Source organism: Podarcis tiliguerta (genome assembly GCF_965153285.1).
Source record: "Podarcis tiliguerta genome assembly, chromosome: 1".
NCBI classification, from domain to species: domain Eukaryota; kingdom Metazoa; phylum Chordata; class Lepidosauria; order Squamata; family Lacertidae; genus Podarcis; species Podarcis tiliguerta.
This window is the reverse complement of record NC_139534.1, coordinates 72,969,644-72,989,296: the sequence shown is the minus strand read 5'-3', so window position 1 is coordinate 72,989,296 and position 19,653 is coordinate 72,969,644. Positions and strand designations below refer to the sequence as shown.

At 43.4% G+C, this 19,653-nt stretch overlaps 1 protein-coding gene and 1 long non-coding RNA gene across 2 annotated transcripts in view; one reads left to right on the top strand and one right to left on the bottom strand.

Annotated features, from left to right (window-relative positions):
• The window catches only part of LOC310682362, a 599,763-nt gene that overhangs the window by 308,572 nt on the left and 271,538 nt on the right, over window positions 1-19,653 (top strand). The window lies entirely within an intron of this gene.
• KCNA4 (potassium voltage-gated channel subfamily A member 4) lies at window positions 375-8,436 on the bottom strand. Its single transcript, XM_083455169.1, has 2 exons — window positions 7,411-8,436; window positions 375-6,334 (listed from the first exon to the last, which is right to left on the bottom strand). Exon 2 carries the CDS (start codon window positions 5,544-5,546, stop codon window positions 3,561-3,563), a length of 1,986 nt encoding a protein of 661 aa, XP_083311295.1. The 5' UTR covers window positions 5,547-6,334; window positions 7,411-8,436; the 3' UTR covers window positions 375-3,560.

Genomic DNA, 19,653 nt, shown 5'->3' with positions numbered 1-19,653 from the left:
GTAATGCATGTACTGTGCAATTCTAAGGTGGCGGTGAAACAAATGAATATATCCTATACCCTCCCAAGCTGGAAGGTAAGAGGAATGCTATTCATTTCCTGCTGCTTCTTCTTTTTTAACTTTTCCAGATTTTCCAAAGGGGAAAGGAAAGGAGAGATGTAGTCAAGCTCAGAAGCATGTCTAGATTTCTTCCTTGTTTGGGGACTTGTAAGGGGACTGGGGTGGCTTTGGGTCCATTGGGCCCAATCTGCTTCCTAATACTCTGCTGCAGTATTCCCCTTTTTATCATCTCAAAGTCAGAACTGCAAGATCAGCTGGACCAGAGTGGCTGAGGAGCTGATGGCAGCAAAAAGAAGGGGTAGTTCCACCCCCCACCCCCCGCAAGCTTATGCAGACACATAATTTAGTTACCTATATTTGTTCTGAATATTTAATCTTTGTTTTTAATTATGATGGTTTTATGTATATATAGTGAATTTTATCTGCGTTTGATTAACAATTTAATTTGTACAGCAATTGGACAGCTCCTCTAAACAAATAAATAAGTTCCAATGTCAGATCTCCGTCTCTGACATCAGAGGAATAGATCCAGGCTACCATCTCTGAAGGACTACAGGTTTGTACCCTACCTGGATATTCTTTTAATATTTGCCAAACATTGATTATTTGATATTCATATTCAACATCTACTGCTATTTGATCTCGGCATTTGATATCTGACAGTACTGAACAGTGGACATGCAATAGTTTGTATCTGGCAGAATTTGATAGCTGGCATATATATGGCATTTCATAGTTTGTAGTAAGTGATAGCTGACATGCAGTGGCATTTAGTATTCGACAGTATCTGTTAGATGACATAAAGTGGTGATTAGTATCAGATATGATTTGATAGATAACATGCAATGATGTTTAGTAACTGATGAGTGGCAACTTAATGGCATTCCGCATTTGATATGGGCAAAAATATACTTGGACCAGAGATGCTATATCTAGAGTACTCAAACTTTAAATTTTGCAGTAACATTTCATATTCAGAATATGAGAATATGAGTTCAAATTTTATGAATATTTATTTTAGTTCTTCATGCCACCATGTCTTAGCATTAGACACAATGCACTAGTACTAAAAATTGTTCCAGATTTGCATAATGCATAATGGGATATAGGAAAATGTAGTAAATCTTTATTTCAGTTCTTTTTAGGATTAATGAACAAATCTGCAAAGATTCAAAGCAGAGGATCCGTCCCAAGCTGAATGAAATCCATTATCATCATCATCTTGAATAAACCTTACTTGACTAACTGCAGAGTTTTAAGTGATCACTTATAACTTACATATAACTAAGACAGTGGTTCCATGGAGAGAAGCATATGCTTTTAGACCGTGACATTAGGCACCATCTTAAAAGATGCAATTCGCTCCTATATGAGAAAAAAAAACAAATAATTTCACTTCTAAGGTGGCACCTGTACCCATGGTAAATGCTTGAATAAAAAAAAACCAATTAATTAACTAACTAATTAATTACAGGTTGAAACCTCAATTATAGAAAAAAGATCAGCCACTATGACAAAGTGTGACTGAGAATGTACAGTACCAGTTTGGGTAATCTATATTTTTTCTCGATCCCAAGGAAATATCTTATTTCAGTACTAGTATTTTCAAGCATTTCTTCTGTCTAAAGCACACATTTATTTTCTGCCCCACAATTGCATTGGTATACATGCATGCTTTGTAAATGGATTTTGCCTTTTAGAATTCCGAGTCCTAGCCTCCACATTCTTTTTATAAATAGCATGAAGTCAACTGTATTAACTGTGGAAATGCCACAAGGCTTCTCCCAACTCATATAGTCCATCATCAGTAACTCTGGATTCATCATCCCTCTTGTTCTACAAGTATGTGTTAGGTTTATGAAGACCTTCTCAGCTCCTGAATGCAGAGCGAGACTCGTGGTGGAACCACAGCAACACCACAGCTCCCACTGTCTATATGAGGCATTTGGGTATATAAAGGTTGTTGCATTGGCCCAAACAGGAACCAGATGGGGTGAATGTATACTTAGCTGTTTTAATGCCTAGGCTTAACCATGTTTATTACAAATCTCACACTTTTTTATCTTTAAAGCTGTTTCAAAACACATGGAGAAGGGTGCGTGCTGCATGTAAAGGTGGGTGGGAGGAGAAATTCTGACCCACTAATAGCACATTTGCAAGTTAAAGATTGCTGATCCCAATTTGCCAGTTCAACGGTATATTGCTATGTCTGGTCCACAGAAATATTTAACCAATATCAAAGTGCATTCTGTTACTCATAGACTTTGATTGTAGTAAAAAAAAAAACATACAACACATTGCAACCTCATTTACCTGATCCTGTGAAATCTTTTCTGCCCTGGATTTGCTTATCTATGGCTATTGCTATATTTGATTCCCATTCCCTGCTTCTCCAGTTCAAACACATGTACATACATGCATGTACGCACACACACACACAACCCCTATTCAGAATACATTTTCTATCCTTTAAGCAACTTTTATGAGTGAGCTTGTTATTACTACTTGGTATGACGGTTTGAAGAAGATTGATTTAGGGGGGGAATGATTATAAAATTTTACTTCACAATCCTTTTTTGTTCAGATAACAGATATTCATAATTAAAAGACTATGGAATTCATGTAAAGTCAGCTGCTTAGCCAATCAGCATCGCGCAAAAAAATAATACAAGAAAATAAATATGCAGGATTCACCCTTCCAATGATTGTCATTGAACATTAGTAAACATTCACAGTATGAAGTCTCTGTCAGAATATCTCCAGCATATAAAGTAGTGCAAAAAAAGCAATCCAGTCACTTTCCCACTGCATCCAGACCATGTTAAATCATTTTCTAACTTCAATTCTTCCATGTATTACTCAACAAATGCCACAAGGTCTCCAAAAAAGCATTATAAAAATAAACATTTTCTGGGGGTTTGGTAGTATCTTCAACAATTACATATCCAGGTTGGTTGGTTGGTTGGTTGGTTGGTGTTTTTTAAAAAAAAACAATGATTCTTTAAATATTTTAGGATCAAATTTGAAGTTTCCATAGAATAATTTTTTTCCCCACAACCATCTTTAGCATTTTAAAATCAAAGATTATGGAATCCACTGAATCATGGTAGCTGTTCTTAAAGCGTTAACAAATGAATGCATGGCTACTGAACTTCATTGTTTCTTACATAGTAAATACCTTGAAATGCTAACTTTTACCACTGGGCAGTGAGTGAGGTGGATAAACACATCCTCCTTAAAAGTAAAATTGTTTCCCTCATGTGCAAAACACCTGCATTCTAGTAAAAATATAAACTTTGAAACTATTTCAGGTAAAACCCCCTCCACAAGGTATATCATTGACTTGATATGCAATACAAGTTTACTAATGCTTTGTAATTCATGTTCAACAAGTGAATGGCATATTTCTATATGCTTGTTTAAACTCCTGTTTGCATATTTCATTTTTTAAAAAACCAATGTGCACTTTAATGCATAAATAGGTTTGGAAACAGTCAAAGTTAAACATCCGTTTCCACAGATTTTGCATTAACACAGTTCTGTTTTGCTGTCTCACTGCCGTTTCCTGTGACCTGACACTTTTTCTCCTTCACACAAAGAGACTCTTTAACCCCTTCCTCCATCTCCAAATACTCTGATTTCTCCTCCATGGATGAAGATGACGAACTTCGGATCTTCTTGAGTATCGTCGGAAGGTACGGACAGCTGACTGCGTTTTGTGTCAGCTGAGTATTTTCCTCATTTTCGGTCTCTCTGTGATAAAAATAGTTAAAGTTGGAGACAATCACTGGCACTGGTAAAGCAATGGTTAGCACACCTGCAATGGCACATAGGGACCCGACTATTTTCCCACCAACAGTGATGGGCTTCATGTCCCCATAACCAACTGTAGTCATGGTCACAACAGCCCACCAAAAGGCATCTGGGATGCTGTGAAAATGAGTGAGAGATTCATCAGCTTCTGCAAAATAAACAGCACTGGAAAACAAAATGACGCCAATAAAAAGGAAGAAGATCAGGAGGCCCAGTTCCCTCATGCTGGCCCTGAGAGTGTGGCCCAGGATCTGCAAACCCTTGGAGTGTCTGGAGAGCTTGAAGATGCGAAACACCCGGACGAGGCGGATGATCCTCAGGATGGCGAAAGACATGGCCTGCTGGCCGTTGCTGCCCTGCTGCTGCGCCAAGTCTGTACCCAGGGTGATGAAGTAAGGCAAAATGGAAACAATGTCTATGATGTTCATGATGTTCTTGAAGAAGACTGCTTTGCTGGGGCAAGCAAAGAAGCGCACTGTAAACTCAAACGAGAACCAAATGATGCAAACGGTCTCAACAATGAAGAAGGGGTCGTTGAAAATTGTGTGTCCCCCGCCCGACATCTGCAACGTCTCATTCACATTCTCCACGTTGTAGGTCAAAATCAGCTCCTTCTCATCTCTGAACTCTGGCAGTGTCTCCAGGCAGAAAATGACGATGGAGATCAAAATGACCAAAACCGAGACGATGGCAATAATTCGGGCAGGGCTGGAGCTCTCAGGGTACTCGAAGAGCAGCCACACCTGCTTCTTGAATTCGTTTTCAGGCAGTACCTTGTCATCTTCTTCCTTGACGAAGCCTTCATCCTCTCTGAACTTCAGCATGGCCTCCTCCCCGAGTTCGTAGAATTTCACCTCCTCGCTGAAAATGTCAAAGGGGACATTGACTGGCCTTTTCAGACGCCCTCCGGACTGATAGTAATATAAAATTGCATCAAAGCTGGGGCGGTTCCTGTCAAAGAAATACTCATTCCGGAGAGGGTCAAAGTACCTGCCCCGCTTTGCTGGGTCACCAAGCAGTGTTTCGGGAAACTGAGCCAAGGTCTTCAGCTGAGTCTCAAACCGCAGGCCAGAAACATTGATGACAACTCGTTCACAGCATTCGTACTCGCTGTAGCGGACAGAAGTGTAGCCGCCGGGCCCAGCGCCGTCATCAGGAAGCTGATCAGAAAACGAATACTCATCTTCACCTTCTCCATCACTGCAGTAGAACTTCTTTTCCTCGTCTTCTTCATCCTCCCCGTCATCTTCCTCCTCTTCTTCCTCTTCGTCCTCCTCGCTCAAGTCCTTCAGGATCTTCTCCTCTGAGCCACTCAGGGGCAGCAACTCTGAGCAAGGGAAAGAGGCACCAAACTCCCTGCTGCCAAGACAGTAGGCTTTTTTCCTCCTTTGCTTCTTCCTCCTGCTCTGACGATAACTGCTACGTGATGTGTTCCCACCACAGGAGGAAGAGGAGGCCCCACGATTCTGTTCCTGGTGATAGTGGTGCTGAGGTCCTCCTCCTCCAGAGACCCCCGTTTCTACGGCAGCCGTTGCAGCCGCTACAGCTGCCGCCGCCGCCGCCCTGGACTGTGCCAGTCGCTCTCTTTCTCTGGCTCTTGCTTGGGCTGCATATCCATAGGGCATGTGGCTGTTGCACCCAGAGCTGTCTGCACTTACCATTGCAACCTCCATGGTGGATTTCTTTGTTTAGGACACTCAAGAGGGGAAGAAAATGTCCCGTTTCTCAATAGTCATCACTGGGTGTTTTGAGTGAGAAGAGCATGACCACCGAGGTTTGGAAAACAGTATCTCGGAAGCATCGTCCCTCCTTGTTAGCATAACCTGGGTTTTCACTCTGCATTACTTCTCAAGGCGAAGTGTTCCACATCTTACTGCCCAGAAGGTGTGATACAAATTATGGAGGTGTGTTTGTAAAAGTCCTCTGGTGTTGTCAAGAGATAATCCTGGACCATGTCCTCTTACACTTGAGATCCCACTGCTTATGGTATTCTTCAGTGGCTCACACAAAATCCACAGGTCCGAGTTCATGATTTTCTGTGGACACTTTGAATCAAGCGAGGAGTGCACCTAAGCAAAGTAAGAACTCTTCGAGAACAAACACTGGTCTTGAGTTCCTCGGGACAATCAAGTGCAAAATAGCCAACATCCCCAGAATTGCCTCCACATGATGCTTTGGCCTAGCAATGAAATTGCTGGTGAACACAGCTGTTTAGAAAGTTGAAGGAACTTCCAGTCTTCGCTTTGTTTACACAGTGCGGAGGTCTGAACACACTCTCGCTTTTGCCAATCTGTCAGCAACGTCTTAAGCTTGAGAAAGCATTGCCCAAGTCAGCAGCAGGAGGGACTGCGGCCAGAGAAGGACAACAACAAGAAGGCTGAAAAGCTGGCTCTGAGTTCCCCATCGGAGAGAAAGGAGTGGATCACCCTTTGGTTACTCTCATGCAGTAGAAATGTCTATCCTGAAACACATACATGCACACAGACCAAAAAAAAAAAGGTGGGGGGGACAAAAGAAAAGGATGGGTCATATTCTATAGATGCAAGTGATGGTATTTCATATTAAAGGGTTCAGATTTGCCTAATTTCACTCCTCATCGTTCTCTACCATTGTACACCCACCCACACTGCATGCACAGTTTTTCTGTGTCTGTGTGCATCTGTCTATATATAGATATAGTTGAGGAATATGAAGGCATATACACACCCACATCTCACACAGTGTTCTTTTATCTCCAGAGAGAGGATTTCAAATGCAAATCTCTATTGCAACAGAGATGTAGCTCTGTATTGCATATATATGTAGAAATATACCTGTGCATAGCATAGGTATGAATGCAGACTAGGTATTCCTGCACACAACACAGCAAGGTGCATAGCTATGTATGGTTTGTGTCTCCATACACTATTTCACACAGAACATCTGACTGCAAATCTATATTGCAATGTGCATTTAGACTGACATTTTTTATCTCTGGATAACAAAGGTATTCACTCTCTCTCATACACACACATCTATTGTCCATGCAATAGAGAAACTGTGGGTTGCATAAATCTAGGTAGGAAATATTTCCAGGTACCCACCATGGCTACAAATGCATGGATGCAGACGTATTATGAATAATTGGATCATGAGAGCACCACACATAAATTCCACCCAGCCTCTGTAACAATACCTATATAGCAGAATACATAATTAATCCAAGTCCGCCAGCTTGCATGCTACATCTTTGGAACTCATTAGGTATAAAGAACATCCCAGCTCTCGCTAAAAATCAAATTTCGTTCTTGGAAGTTGATGCTGGCAATTTTCACCCAAAAGGCGAGCGTTGGGAAATATTATAAGAGGGTGGCTGTGCTGCATGAGGAATAGTCAAACAGCAGGGGCAATGAAGCTCTAACAGGCGTACGCGCGCGCGCACGCACACACTTAGCATTTAAAAACATGCACCCGAGACAATCTTCTTAAAGATAGCGCATATAACCCCTAAGCATCATGCGGGGAGGGGGCCGTGGGGAGGCATTGCTGTCTACTTACCGCGACGGGCTGAGAAAAGGCAGCACTCAGGATCTGCAAAACGAGAAAGAGAGAGCAAGAGATCTTGGTCGGCGGGGGCGGGGAGGCTTTTCTGGGCAACCTGTTTTCGCAGGTGCCGCGCTCCGAAGGAGGAAGGTGCGCGGCGCGGGAGGGGTGGGGGTCGCATAAAGCGGAGGGGCGACGGCGAATCGCCTTCTCCTTTCTTCTGGGCGAGCCGAGGCAACAACAACAGCAAAAAGACTCCTGGAGGCTTTGGGCGATGCAAAATTCCGGGCGCAAAAAAACAAAACAAAACAAAAACCCCGGCTGCCACTCCTTTCAGCTTTGATCTTGACCAAATCGAGGAGGATGTGCAGAAACCCCAGAAGTTGACAAAAAGGAGGGGGCGCTTTGGGGACGAAGAATGGGGCAGGGGTGGGGGGTGAGCGCCGGGGCTTGTCTGCAATGGTCTCGGATTATGGATGTTGCGTGTACAGCTCGCTGTTCTTTTCCAAGCGCAGCCTTCCCCCACCTCCCCGCTTTTCTCTCTTTTGGAGCTGAGCAATTGTTGTAAATCACCCGTTCCCAACAATCCCTCCTCGCGCCCAGACAGGCTGTTGCTCTCGCAAGGTTTGACAAAGGAGATGCGCTGCTGCTGCTGCTGCTGCCTGGGGGCGCTTCCCCTCCCTCCTCCCGGCTTGCGCGCTCCAAGCTGCAGCCCCTTCGCCTTTCCCCACCACCACCTCCCAATTTCGGCGTGCAAAGTCAGTCGCTCGGCTGGCGGCGTCCACTTGTTGTTGTTGTTGCTCTTCCTGGGCACCGTTTCCTCCCCTCTCCCTAACCCCGACAGAAAACGATCTATATGCTAATCGATAGAGGGTGGTGTTTTTTTATCCCCTCCCGGAATTCTCCGACCCCATCCGAGCGCCCGCTGCGCATCAGTTAGTTCAACATTCTTCTGGGAACAAGTCTGCTGCGGCGCGCGCGCTGCGCTCTCTTGCCCGGTCCCCCGTTGCAGAAGTCGCCTGCCCAATTCTCAATTGTGTTTACGTATCTATCCACTGACGGACAAACGGCGGGGCTAGGTCTGATTTGTTCCCCAGGTTTTCCAGCTCGCGATCGGCCCCTAGCGGTCGATACTCCCATTAACACCTTCTCCCCCATTTGTTTCCTTCTCCGGCCCCCATTCCCACCCCCCACCCCCATCTCTCCTTTCTTTTTCGCGTCCCCTTTCGGTGTTAAATCTATGGGAAGAAATATCCTCAAATTCAATGATCTTAACTAATAATCAAACTTTCCACTCAAGGGAGGAACCCAAGGGGGGTCAGGTTTTCTTTAAAGTGATGGTGATGATAAACTCTGCGCAGCTGATGTGGCTGCAGTATCCGGGTTTCAGGAAAGGGCAAGGAAACAAACAAAAAGTTTCAAAGGGGAAAAGGTCGAAGTGAAACTGGATTAGTGGGCGAGACCACGTTGCGTGGGTGGAAGCAAAGGGAGTTCTCCAGATCTGGGGACAGGAGAAGGCACCAAGGAGAAGACGAGAGACGGGAAGTTCTGTTATGCAAGCAGAAGGCTGTTGTGGTTGCGGCTGGCCACAACTGGGTTTCACCCACTCTGCACAGTTGGACAAGGAAAAGTCACTGGACTTTAGGGCATGGCCCCATTCAGCAGAATGAGCAGGATGCCCCCCACCCCAAGCAGTAGGGTTGGCTATTGGCTTACTACATTTTGTCATAAGTGAAGGAACCGCACGATATAACAGAGTGGCCTCACCATCCAGGCAGGCTGATGTGTGGTGCAGGGATTCCTTAAGCCATGCAGGACCTGAAAAGTCAGAATAAGCAGCTTGAAGCAGCCTCAGAGATGAACCAGTGAAGCGTTTGTTCCAAGTCCTGATCCTTAAGTCAGGGGAGCAGGATGACTGCCACTCCCCCATGGGTACAGGCCACAATGCTCCTGGGAACATAAGTGAATAGAGACCATACAGGAGGGACAAGATCACATGGGGAGAAGCATCTAATACTGCTGCCCCTTCGGCCACCTAGAGGCTGGTGCTGGGATGGTTCTTCCCTTCTGATCCTTCCCCTCCTATATGAACTCTATCTTCTTGCTTTACTGGGAGCAGGAATAAGATACTATGGTCAGAATACACAGCTGTGCACATGGATGCCCCATTAAAATCAATGGGAATCATGACAGATATAGAGCAATATGAATGCTTTATATTACTATGGATATATGTGTGTGCATTGTGTGTGTGTGTGTGTGTGTGTGTGTGTGTGCACGTACACCATTGGCTATATGTTGTGTATACTGCATACTGCACAAAGGAGTGTGTATACTCAGTCGCTCTAGGTGCTGTACAAAAGCCCCCCCTGGCCCATTTATCAGCACCATCCTTTCCTTGATGCTTCCCAGGAAACAGGTGTTGGAGATGAATTTCTATAAGCAGGCCCATAATTAGAAAGTCATTCCATTAAATCTTGGCCTCCCACCAACAAGGTCCAATGCCAAAAGACAGAATACCTGACCATGCCTAATGTGCCTTAAAAATAATCGAGATTGTGACAAGTCCTGACTGATGGCAGCTGTAAAAACCAAGAATGGCATACAAATATTGCCGGGACTCTCCATTTTTGGCTTTTGCTATCCACAAATTACATTACAAATGGCAGGGGGAAAACAGCGGTTTTTACTTCTCGGAAACCCTTGTGCTCCTGATGCATCCAAGTGGATGAGTGCCGAAATATCCCAGACAGGGTTAGTCATGCTGGGCCTGATCCAGCCATACTTCACTTTTAACTCCCATTGATTTCATAGAAGAGGGCATTTGATTGAAAGTGCTTAAGCCTGGGCTTGAAATGTCTGCAGTGAAACTCAGTCGCACTTTAATGTACTAAAATTTGGCTTTGAGTGTGCCCTAAATTTGTCACCATCATCTGCCTTATTGGCCATTGTTGTTGAAGATGACCATGGCTTCACGTAGCAGGAAAGCATCCAAACCAACTGCTATATTTTCACGTGAAGAAAAGGTTGTGTGCCTTGCCAGTACTTGCTCCTTCTGAGATTCTGTGACTGACTACAAGGCACCAGTGGAGAACTGGATCTGAGCTGCAGACCGGATCCAAAACACCCCTGCCTTTGGCAGCTTGGTTGGGACCGCTTCAAAGAAAGAATCAGGAATGTAGCTCTGATTTCTTGCTTTGCAGCTCGAACCCAGAATCTTGTCTTTTACCATTCTTTGACTATTCGTGGTTCTGTGAACAACAGGGTAATTCCATGGGCCTGAGATGGAGTGGCAGATCCTACAACATCTTTTATTGATTTGTTTTTATGTAACAACATTTATATACCACTCAGCTGTAATAAAGCCTCTAAGCATTGCACATGCTAGCTCCTTGGGAACAGGGAAAGATCGTATGCGAGATCATCTGTTCTGTCTCAGGCTCAATCCCAGGCTAAGAAATACTTCTGCATGACGCCCTGGAGAGCTACTGCTAGCCAGTGTAGACAATACTGGGCTAAAGGGACCAATGATCCGACTGAGCATAAAGCAGTTTCAACTCAGTGTACAGCAGACTCCTCTGTTCCTCTCATCAACCTTTTGCATATAGCCAGCTTGTACCATGGATATGTTTATTCATTTATTTATAAGAACATTTATAAACCACCCACTGAGATAGATATAGATACAGTGGTACCTCGGGTTACATACGCTTCAGGTTACATACGCTTCTGGTTACAGACTCTGCTAACCCAGAAATAGTGCTTTAGGTTAAGAACTTTGCTTCAGGATGAGAACAGAAATTGTGCTCTGGCGGCGCAGAAGCAGCAGGAGGCCCCATTAGCTAAAGTGGCACCTCAGGTTAAGAACAGTTTCAGGTTAAGTACGGACCTCTGGAACGAATTAACTACTTAACCTGAGGTACCACTGTATAGATAACACAAGGCCATGTACAGTAAAAACTATTTACTTATCTATTTATTTAAATCATTTGTATATTGTTTTATAATTTTAAAATTTAAACTCGAAGCAGTTTGCAACTCAAAGCATCAAATAGAGCACTGGAAGATATCAAAACAAAACATTACAGATTAAGGTCAAATTTAAAACACACATTTAAATTCTTAATACTTTGGAATCTGTGTTTTCAGTTGGGAGTTCACCATGTGTGCCAACGGTATTGTAAAGCATTGTGATGTGGCCTCAGGGTTGGCTTCAAGTTGAGAGCAGAGTCTGTTGGGGGCTCCTGACATCATTGCCCCACCCCCCGCCCCAGGGAGTGACAGGCAGCTGTGTTATGACCTGCGTTGGGCAGATTCAAACCACCCACTGTTTTAATTATGCACCACGTCCCAAAGTAGCATCACTCTAGGGCATCATGCAAAAATCTAAAACAGTGGGCATTTTATTTTTGGACAGTGAACTATGTTGCTAAAAACTGTTTCCAAAGTTTCGCATGGTTCCAGCCAGACAGAAAAATCAGTACAGGCTGTCTCCATTCGGTTATGTGTTCATAAAAGTCTTTTAAACCCCTTTTATGTCAAAGAGATTGCCATGCAGCCTTGCAGGTGTACAAATGCCAAGCCTAATAGCAAAAATGTCCCCGACTTCAACAGAACAGCAAAATTAGCCGTCCTCAGCCATGGCACGACAAATGGTTCTTTCCACAGGAGGATGTGGAAAATAAAACACCAAGGCCAGCAAGCATGAATAACCTGTAAGGTGATAATTTTCGGCTTCTTGTCCATCACAATTCAGCATTATTTGGCCACCATCAGGGGCAACTCAGATGGGGAGTGGGCTTTCTTAAAAAGTAGCTGAAGAGAGAACAGACCACAGGCAGACACTGAGTATCTGTCTACTGCTGCCACTATGTGGCAATCACTGATAAAACAATAAAAACAAGAAGTCTTTCTTCCTCCTCCTCCTCCTCCTGCATTCTCTGCTAGCGGCCTTATGTATGGCGCACACCTCCAGTGCAGGAGATGAGAGGTTTTATTTCCCTTATCCCAATCCCTTCACCAGTCCCCACTGAGCCATTTAATTAAAAGGAGCCAATATAGAGGCAGTGCTTAGTCCTGTCCCTGGCACAGAACACCCCCTTGCCCCCAATAGCAAAGTCGAAATGTGCACCTTAGAGAATGCATATGAAAGAACAGAGCAGGGGTGGGCGGGTAGTCATTCCCATTTGCAGTGCAGAACCCACCTCTATTTGCAGTGCAGAATGACCACCTCTACACGGTATTGATCTACATTTACCATCATGAGTAGCCTAGGCATGTAATCATCAGTTTTTGAGGTCATCTGTTCCATTGGGAATGGTCATAAGAACATAATTCTGAGTTATCCAAAGCTTGCAAGCATAATATTTCTTTTTTAAAATGACTTTGGTGGCTTTGCTCTTATGTCTGACATTCACTGTTAATGAACAAAAAACAGCAATGTACAATCAGAATATAACATTAAGCAGCTTATTTAAGGTACAGTGGTTGAGAGTAGCATGTTTGCGTTGAAAGTTGGAGAATCAGTTATGAAGGGCAGCCATGACATTCAGTCTCTCATGGGCTTCTTAATCTTATTAGAAGCAACAGGTAAGATGAACTACAGTACAATGCTTTGGGGGGGGGGCTAAAGTTAGAGCTACAGAAAGACACCACTGATGTAAGAAGACATCACTGATGTAGCACCTGAATATATCACCCATAGCATGCAAATTCTGCCTGGAATATATTAATATATTCAATCTCTTCTCCACCCCACCAGTTCTTCCATATGCATTTTCTAGGCTGCAAGAGTTTAACTGCAAGGACAAGTCTGTGTTCACTCAGAAGTAAATCCTGTTGAATTGATGGGGCTTACTCCCAGAGAAGTGTGATTAGCATTACATCCCCAATGGGATTTCACTTTTCTATGGAGGTCTGTCAAGGACTTTGACTGCATTCACACAGCAGTTCATTCCATTTTCATGACTTCTCTAGAACTGTTACATTCAGCTTTATATCTGACCTTTCATATGAGCCTTTCAAAACCACTTCTGAAACAACAGTGGAATTTAGTGGAATTTTAGTGCTCATTTCTGTGTTATTTGTTTCCAGGAAAAAATCCATTTGCAAAGAATGTGGAAATGAGTGCTAAACCTGAGCAATATAGTTCTGCTATACTATATCTTTGGAAGTGACTTTTACATCATGTGAAAGCTCAAATGTAATGTATAATGTGGGCAATATCTGAAAGACCACCCCTATTGACCATCTTGGGTGTTAAGAGCAGCAGAGGCAGACCACATGATCCTTCTGCTTCCCTCAGAAGTCTGCCTGGTGGTGACCGGGTAGAGGCAGCCCCTAAGCTGGTACCTTAATTATCCAGCTTTCATTGCATGCTGAAGCTGCACCAATTTACCCAAGATACATATTTCTGGACCCATTCTATTCTCTTGACTGTCACTTGTTTTAAACTGATTTGAATATTGTATTTTTAAATGGTTATAACCTGCTTTGGGATCCATGATGAAGGATGGATAAGATGGATAAGAACTCAAATTAACAACAGCAGCAACAATCAACATCTGCATGAGCTAAACTAATCCCAATATATGAGCCCTATTATTTACAGTTTGTGTATATTCATAATTCTGCAATGCAAAAGTTCCCATGCTAAGGGTGTTACCGGGGAACAGATGAACAAATAAGTCATCTGTGTGAACCATATTTGTGCAATGTCTTGTGCAACACTGAAAAAGCAAAGGGATGTGAAACTAAGGCTTGAAGCTACATGAGACCTTCATAATGCTGGAATTGTGATTTACAAAAAACCTCTGTAACAATTCCTGTAATTAATTGCTTTAGGGCTGGACAGCTAAGCTTATGTGCATTCATTTAATCATCTTTTCCTTCACGCTTTTACTCTTCCTTCCTACACTTTTTCCAGTAGCTCATTCTTTTTAATTAAGATAGCTGTGTCTTGTAGGCAGAAACATTTAGCTGACTGCTGCCAGATGCCAGCCTTGGTAAGGGAGATGTTTAAACTGACCCATGTGTTGACTGAATCAGCAGCAGGTGAGAGCAAAGCACCTTCTTCCAAGCAACAGAGGGTGTAAGCTGAGGGCCAAACTGCACTTTACATTGCAGCTCTGTGTTTGGATCACTCAGTGACATGTTACGTTTTGTAGAGGTAGCTGTAGGTGACCCCCCATTTGGACTGGGGGTGCTGTGTGTGGACTGGGGTTCTTTCCTCCATATCCATTTTGTCTCTCCCAGAGCAGCAACTAGACAAAGAAGGGGGGAACTTGCAGACTGAAGAATTTAGGCCTCCTCCATGGCTCAGACTAGTTTGAGAGGAACAACCTGAACTGGGACTGTAGCATGGGGAAAAGGTTAGAGTTCCCCATGCCAATACATGACAGCCCAATTGCAGATTGGGGGTGTCTGCAGCAACTGTTACAGAAAGTAAATTAAACCAAATATGTAGTCTGGTCCTGAGATCCCCTTTGTTGCTATCAGAGGCTGGGAAAAGAGAGAAATGGGCGTGTTTTGCCGATGATTCCTGCAGAAGTAAATGAGCAGCCAGTTTGTGTCAGGACAGATTTCCATTTCAAGAGGCTGGTCACATATGCAGTGCTTTAGATCATGTGTGATTATTATTCCCCAGGAACATCACCTGGCAACTCATTGCAGATTAAACCGCTATTGAGTAATCTGTGTCTCCGTGCATATGTCTACTGAAGGCATATTCAAACCATCCGTTCAAACAAATCACAGCCAGGACAGGCAATTCATTCCTCTCTCAATACTGTTTTGTTCAGAGAATGGGGTGCAGGTAGCAATATGTTGTTTGCATCATAGGACATTGTACATACCTCATACCTGTGTGTGCAGCGTTTCTCAGTTTGGGTTCTTCACATTTGTAGGTTCAATATCCCACTACTGTATCGTTCATCATCAGCAAAATGAGAAGATGCTGATAAGCAAGATCTTTTGCCCAGGGTTGATGGGAATAAGAGCACAGATATTTCATTGCCTAAACATGACAACCTTGCTGAGTCTAAACTGAATTCCTGTTCTCCTCGAATGTTTTGACATTTTAGTTATAGCTGACATTTACGCATTTACTGCAGACAAAGCGTACAGGAGTGGCCAATTATCATCATTTCTTCCCCTCTCCCATATCATCACTTGCTACTGAATGTGCAATTGAGTTTGGACAACAGTTTGGCAATGAAGTGTAACGTGCCCTCACAGCGCCATCCTTGCTTGCAGGGAAAGCATGTCTTTTGGGAGGTGGGATGGAAGCCAGAAGTTCCGTATTCTTTTGTACAGAATTGTTTTGTATTATTATTTTTTTAATAGAAAGAAGTCAGAAAATCAACACTGCAAATAGTTTTGAAATGCACTGATTTCAGATATGGTTATTTAGAGGCCTTTCAAAAGTGCAAAGTGAAGACCAATAATTGGAGGAAGATTGGGAGAGAGAGCCTGAGATGTGGATATTGTCGCTGTGGTGGAGGAGATTCTTGTTGCTATTTATCTTCCTCGGGGATATTCTGTATTGGAGGCACTGAGCGGCAATCAAGGTTGTCCTAGGAACATAGGAACTTAGAAAGCTGCCTAATACCAAATCAAACCATTGATCTATCTAGCTCTGTATTGTCTATACTGAATGCCAGTGGCTCTCCAGGATTTCAGCCAGGGAGTCAGCTCCCAGGGCAGAACACTGGCAGAGATTTCATGGCAGTCACCCTGGAGGAGATGTTTCTTCAGCTGAACAAGGCAGCTTGGCAATGATTGCACTTTCAGACCACCATCCAGGAGCAAACCATTGACTTGATCACCCTGGACAGTTCTTCAATGCCTGCCTTTGGGAATACAGACTTGGGTAAGAGCAAAGAAACCACACACTAAGAAGGGGGGAGCTCAGCTGGCTGAGGTCTAGTGGAGGCAGTTGCTGCCTGCTGAAAAGGTGTCTGTGGCTCCCAATGAGATGTCTATGATTTTCAAGGATGTGCTTGTGAATTCCTTTCATGAATGGGCTGCCTCAGGACCTGTGGGAAAGGCCTTTTACTATGATCACATGACAAAGAATTTTGAAATAGTGCCCTCAGTAGACTGTTATGTACTGGTGAAAGAGGATTTGGAGCTAACTTTCCAACAAGAAGGTTTCTGTGAGGTTTTCCAAAGGAATTGTAACCCAGAATCCTGGGCAAAAAGATTACAGTGAGAGTTAGCATGAGACAGAGAATTGGCCTGGGCAAATCATCCAAGGGAAAAAGAAGGGACCTTCATTCGTGATACTGAAGGAAGTTTGATTCATGATAGTGATAGGAAAAATATTGAACCAGAATATGTCTTCTGCATGTGCATCCAATGTGTACAATTCTTTGCATCTTCTATGCTTACTGCTCATCAAACAAGCCACACACAAAAGTCCGAGCAAATGCTAGACGGTAGTTCCCTATATAATGCATTTTCCTTTGGCTTTTTTATTGTTATTTCCACTAAGATAAACGCCGGCCAGCTGGAACTTCCACTGTTGGAAGCAGAATCAGCATGGCGTGGCCTTGAAAAATCATGATGGCAGTCCAACATGGCACACCCTGCGCCATTGACCCTCCAAGGGCTAGTCTTCATTATTTTCTGTAACTTTCACCCTCAAACTAATCTTACTACCCATTCAGACTATATTCATTTGGAAGAGGGCAGGAGCAGGAGGAGGAGGAGGAGGAGGAGGAGGAGGAAGAAGAAGAAGAAGAAGAAGAAGAAGAAGAAGAAGAAGAAGAAGAAACTTGCCTAAACTGAAAACATTGTAAAAAAAAATATATAGAAAGCAAAAGGTATTGTAGCAAATTTGTACTTTAATCCTAATCCTGTTAAACAATGTAATTATGTCAATGAGACTGATGGCTAAGATTATGTGTGCCAAATCCATTTTATACACAGTGGTTCTCAATTACGGGTGCTAAGCTGATAAAAAGGCTAAAATAATGCAGATACACAAGGCTGGCCCTCATTCTGAACTGGTAAATATTAATTTTGGCAACGGGGTATGAAAATCCAGGCGTACTATGTTGGCTTCAATCACATTTCTATCTGCGTGATGCTAAACAAAACTAAGGTGTGTAGTCAAAGAGCATAATGGCAAAGTGACAAGTATTTAGAAGCAGTTTTACCTGGGATCATTTCACAGCTATTCTGGCTCCAGTTCAAAATGTGCCATTCATGAACATCTCAACTAGCTGCTAAAATAGGTAGCAAAAAGAGAGACAAAGGCACAGGCAGCCTACACACCGTCCACTTAAAGTACATTTAATGTGCATTATTTGGAGGAGGGGAATATGCTTTAAATGTGTGGCGTGTACACAGCCCAGGATGTGCTATGTTATTATTCATCATATTACAGCACATTTGCCTCCTTCATTTCCTCCAAAGGCCTTAGGGCAGTGTATACGGGGGTTATCTCATATTATACTGTATTCAGAACAGCCCTTGCTATGTACACATTGCTGTCTTAAAATGCAGCTAGGTTCTCATTTTTCTAAATTCACATCAAAGCTAGTTCTGGAGGAAATGTATGGGAAAATGCAATATTTCATAAGAAACAACAGGATAGATATGGATGGTGTCTAACATCCAGGGTACACCGATTCCCAAACCAGCAGTGGGAGTGTAGTGGATGCAGAAAATTTTCCTGTTTTTACTCTCGTATCATCTACTTTCAAAGTCTCTTCCTTGATTTATAATCTGTTGGTTCAGAAAAGCTTAGCAAACCCATTGGATGTGTTCTGTAGCATAGAATATAGGAGTGTGTCTATTCCCCGTTCTGTCTCCTTTTGCAGTAAAGTACATTGTTGTTTTGTTGTTGTTTTATTTTTTAATATTTGATGTTTTATTGTTTTTTTTATATATGTTGTAAGCCGCCCAGAGTGGCTGGGGAAACCCAGCCAGATGAGCAGGATATAAATTTTTTAAAATACCATTATTATTAAACACAATTGTATACACAGGGCCTGAGAGGTAAGATAGGTTGAGAAGTAGGGAATGACCCAAGGTCAATGGGCCAGGGAATCTGATCCCTCCCACAGTGGCAGCCAAGAAGCAGATAAAAAAGAATTCTTACCAAGCCTTATATTCAAGATTCACAGTGAGAGACACAGCAATGCTGCAGCTCTTAGATAATGGTGTTGCTCCAAGTAAAGTCCCACCCCCTCTGTCTGTCCTATCAAACATCACCCCTGCGCTGGCTGATCTGTGTTTTCTGCCTCTGAGCTTTCTGTTCTACTACAGTGGTACCTCGAGTTACAGACACTTCAGGTTAGAGACTCTGCTAACCCAGAAATTGTACCTCGGGTTAAGAACTGTGCTTCAGGATGAGAACAGAAATCGTGTGGCGGCAGCGCGGTGGCAGCTGGGGGCCCCATTAGCTAAAGTGGTACCTCAGGTTAAGAACAGTTTCAGGTTAAGAACGGACCTCCGGAACGAATTAAGTTCTTAATCTGAGGTACCACTGTACTCTCAATGCTCGCCAGGGCCTGGGAGTGGGGGCATGCTTTCCAAAAACACTGAGTCTGTCAGCTGTCTCTCCTCTGGTGCATCTTCTTCCTCCCCCAATTTTTCCCAGCTTCTCCCCTCTGCAGCCTCTGAACTTTGCCCTTCTGCAAACCACTGTTCTAAATCTATACTGTCTCCTTCTTCTCTGGGAAGGGCAGGGGGGCAGACCCCACCATTCCTTCTCAGGCCAGTCCCTGACAGTGGGTAATTGGGGATGGGACAATCAGCTATGATAAAAACAGTGGTCCGAAACTAATAGCCAATCAAAGTACAGTGTCCATCTTCAGTCCCAACCAGTCCCTGATGTCCTGTTACAGGAGATGGAAATTGTTAGCAAGAAGTACATTTGACTCTACTGCAGGAACAAGGAGGTGAAGAGTCCCAGCTGTCCAGGGTAAAGAGGCATTAAGGCATTAAGGCAAGCGTAAAAGGGTATGTGGAATGCTATAATAAATGAGGATCAAGAGACCCTATTAGAATAGTCTGTGGATAGTGTGTGTGTGCACAGCACATACTAAGAAAAGAAAGCAGTGGTGTAAGCTGATAGGACAACATGGAAAAATGCTTGAAGCCAGCACTGTTAGAAGACAGGATGGGTCACTGATCAGACCTGTTTAAACTCATCTCGTGTTTCTGTGATTCCTTTGAGGATTTCAATTTGAATCACACCACAACTTCAAAGGGAACGGGATCCTATGACATGGAATCTCAGATGTCTAG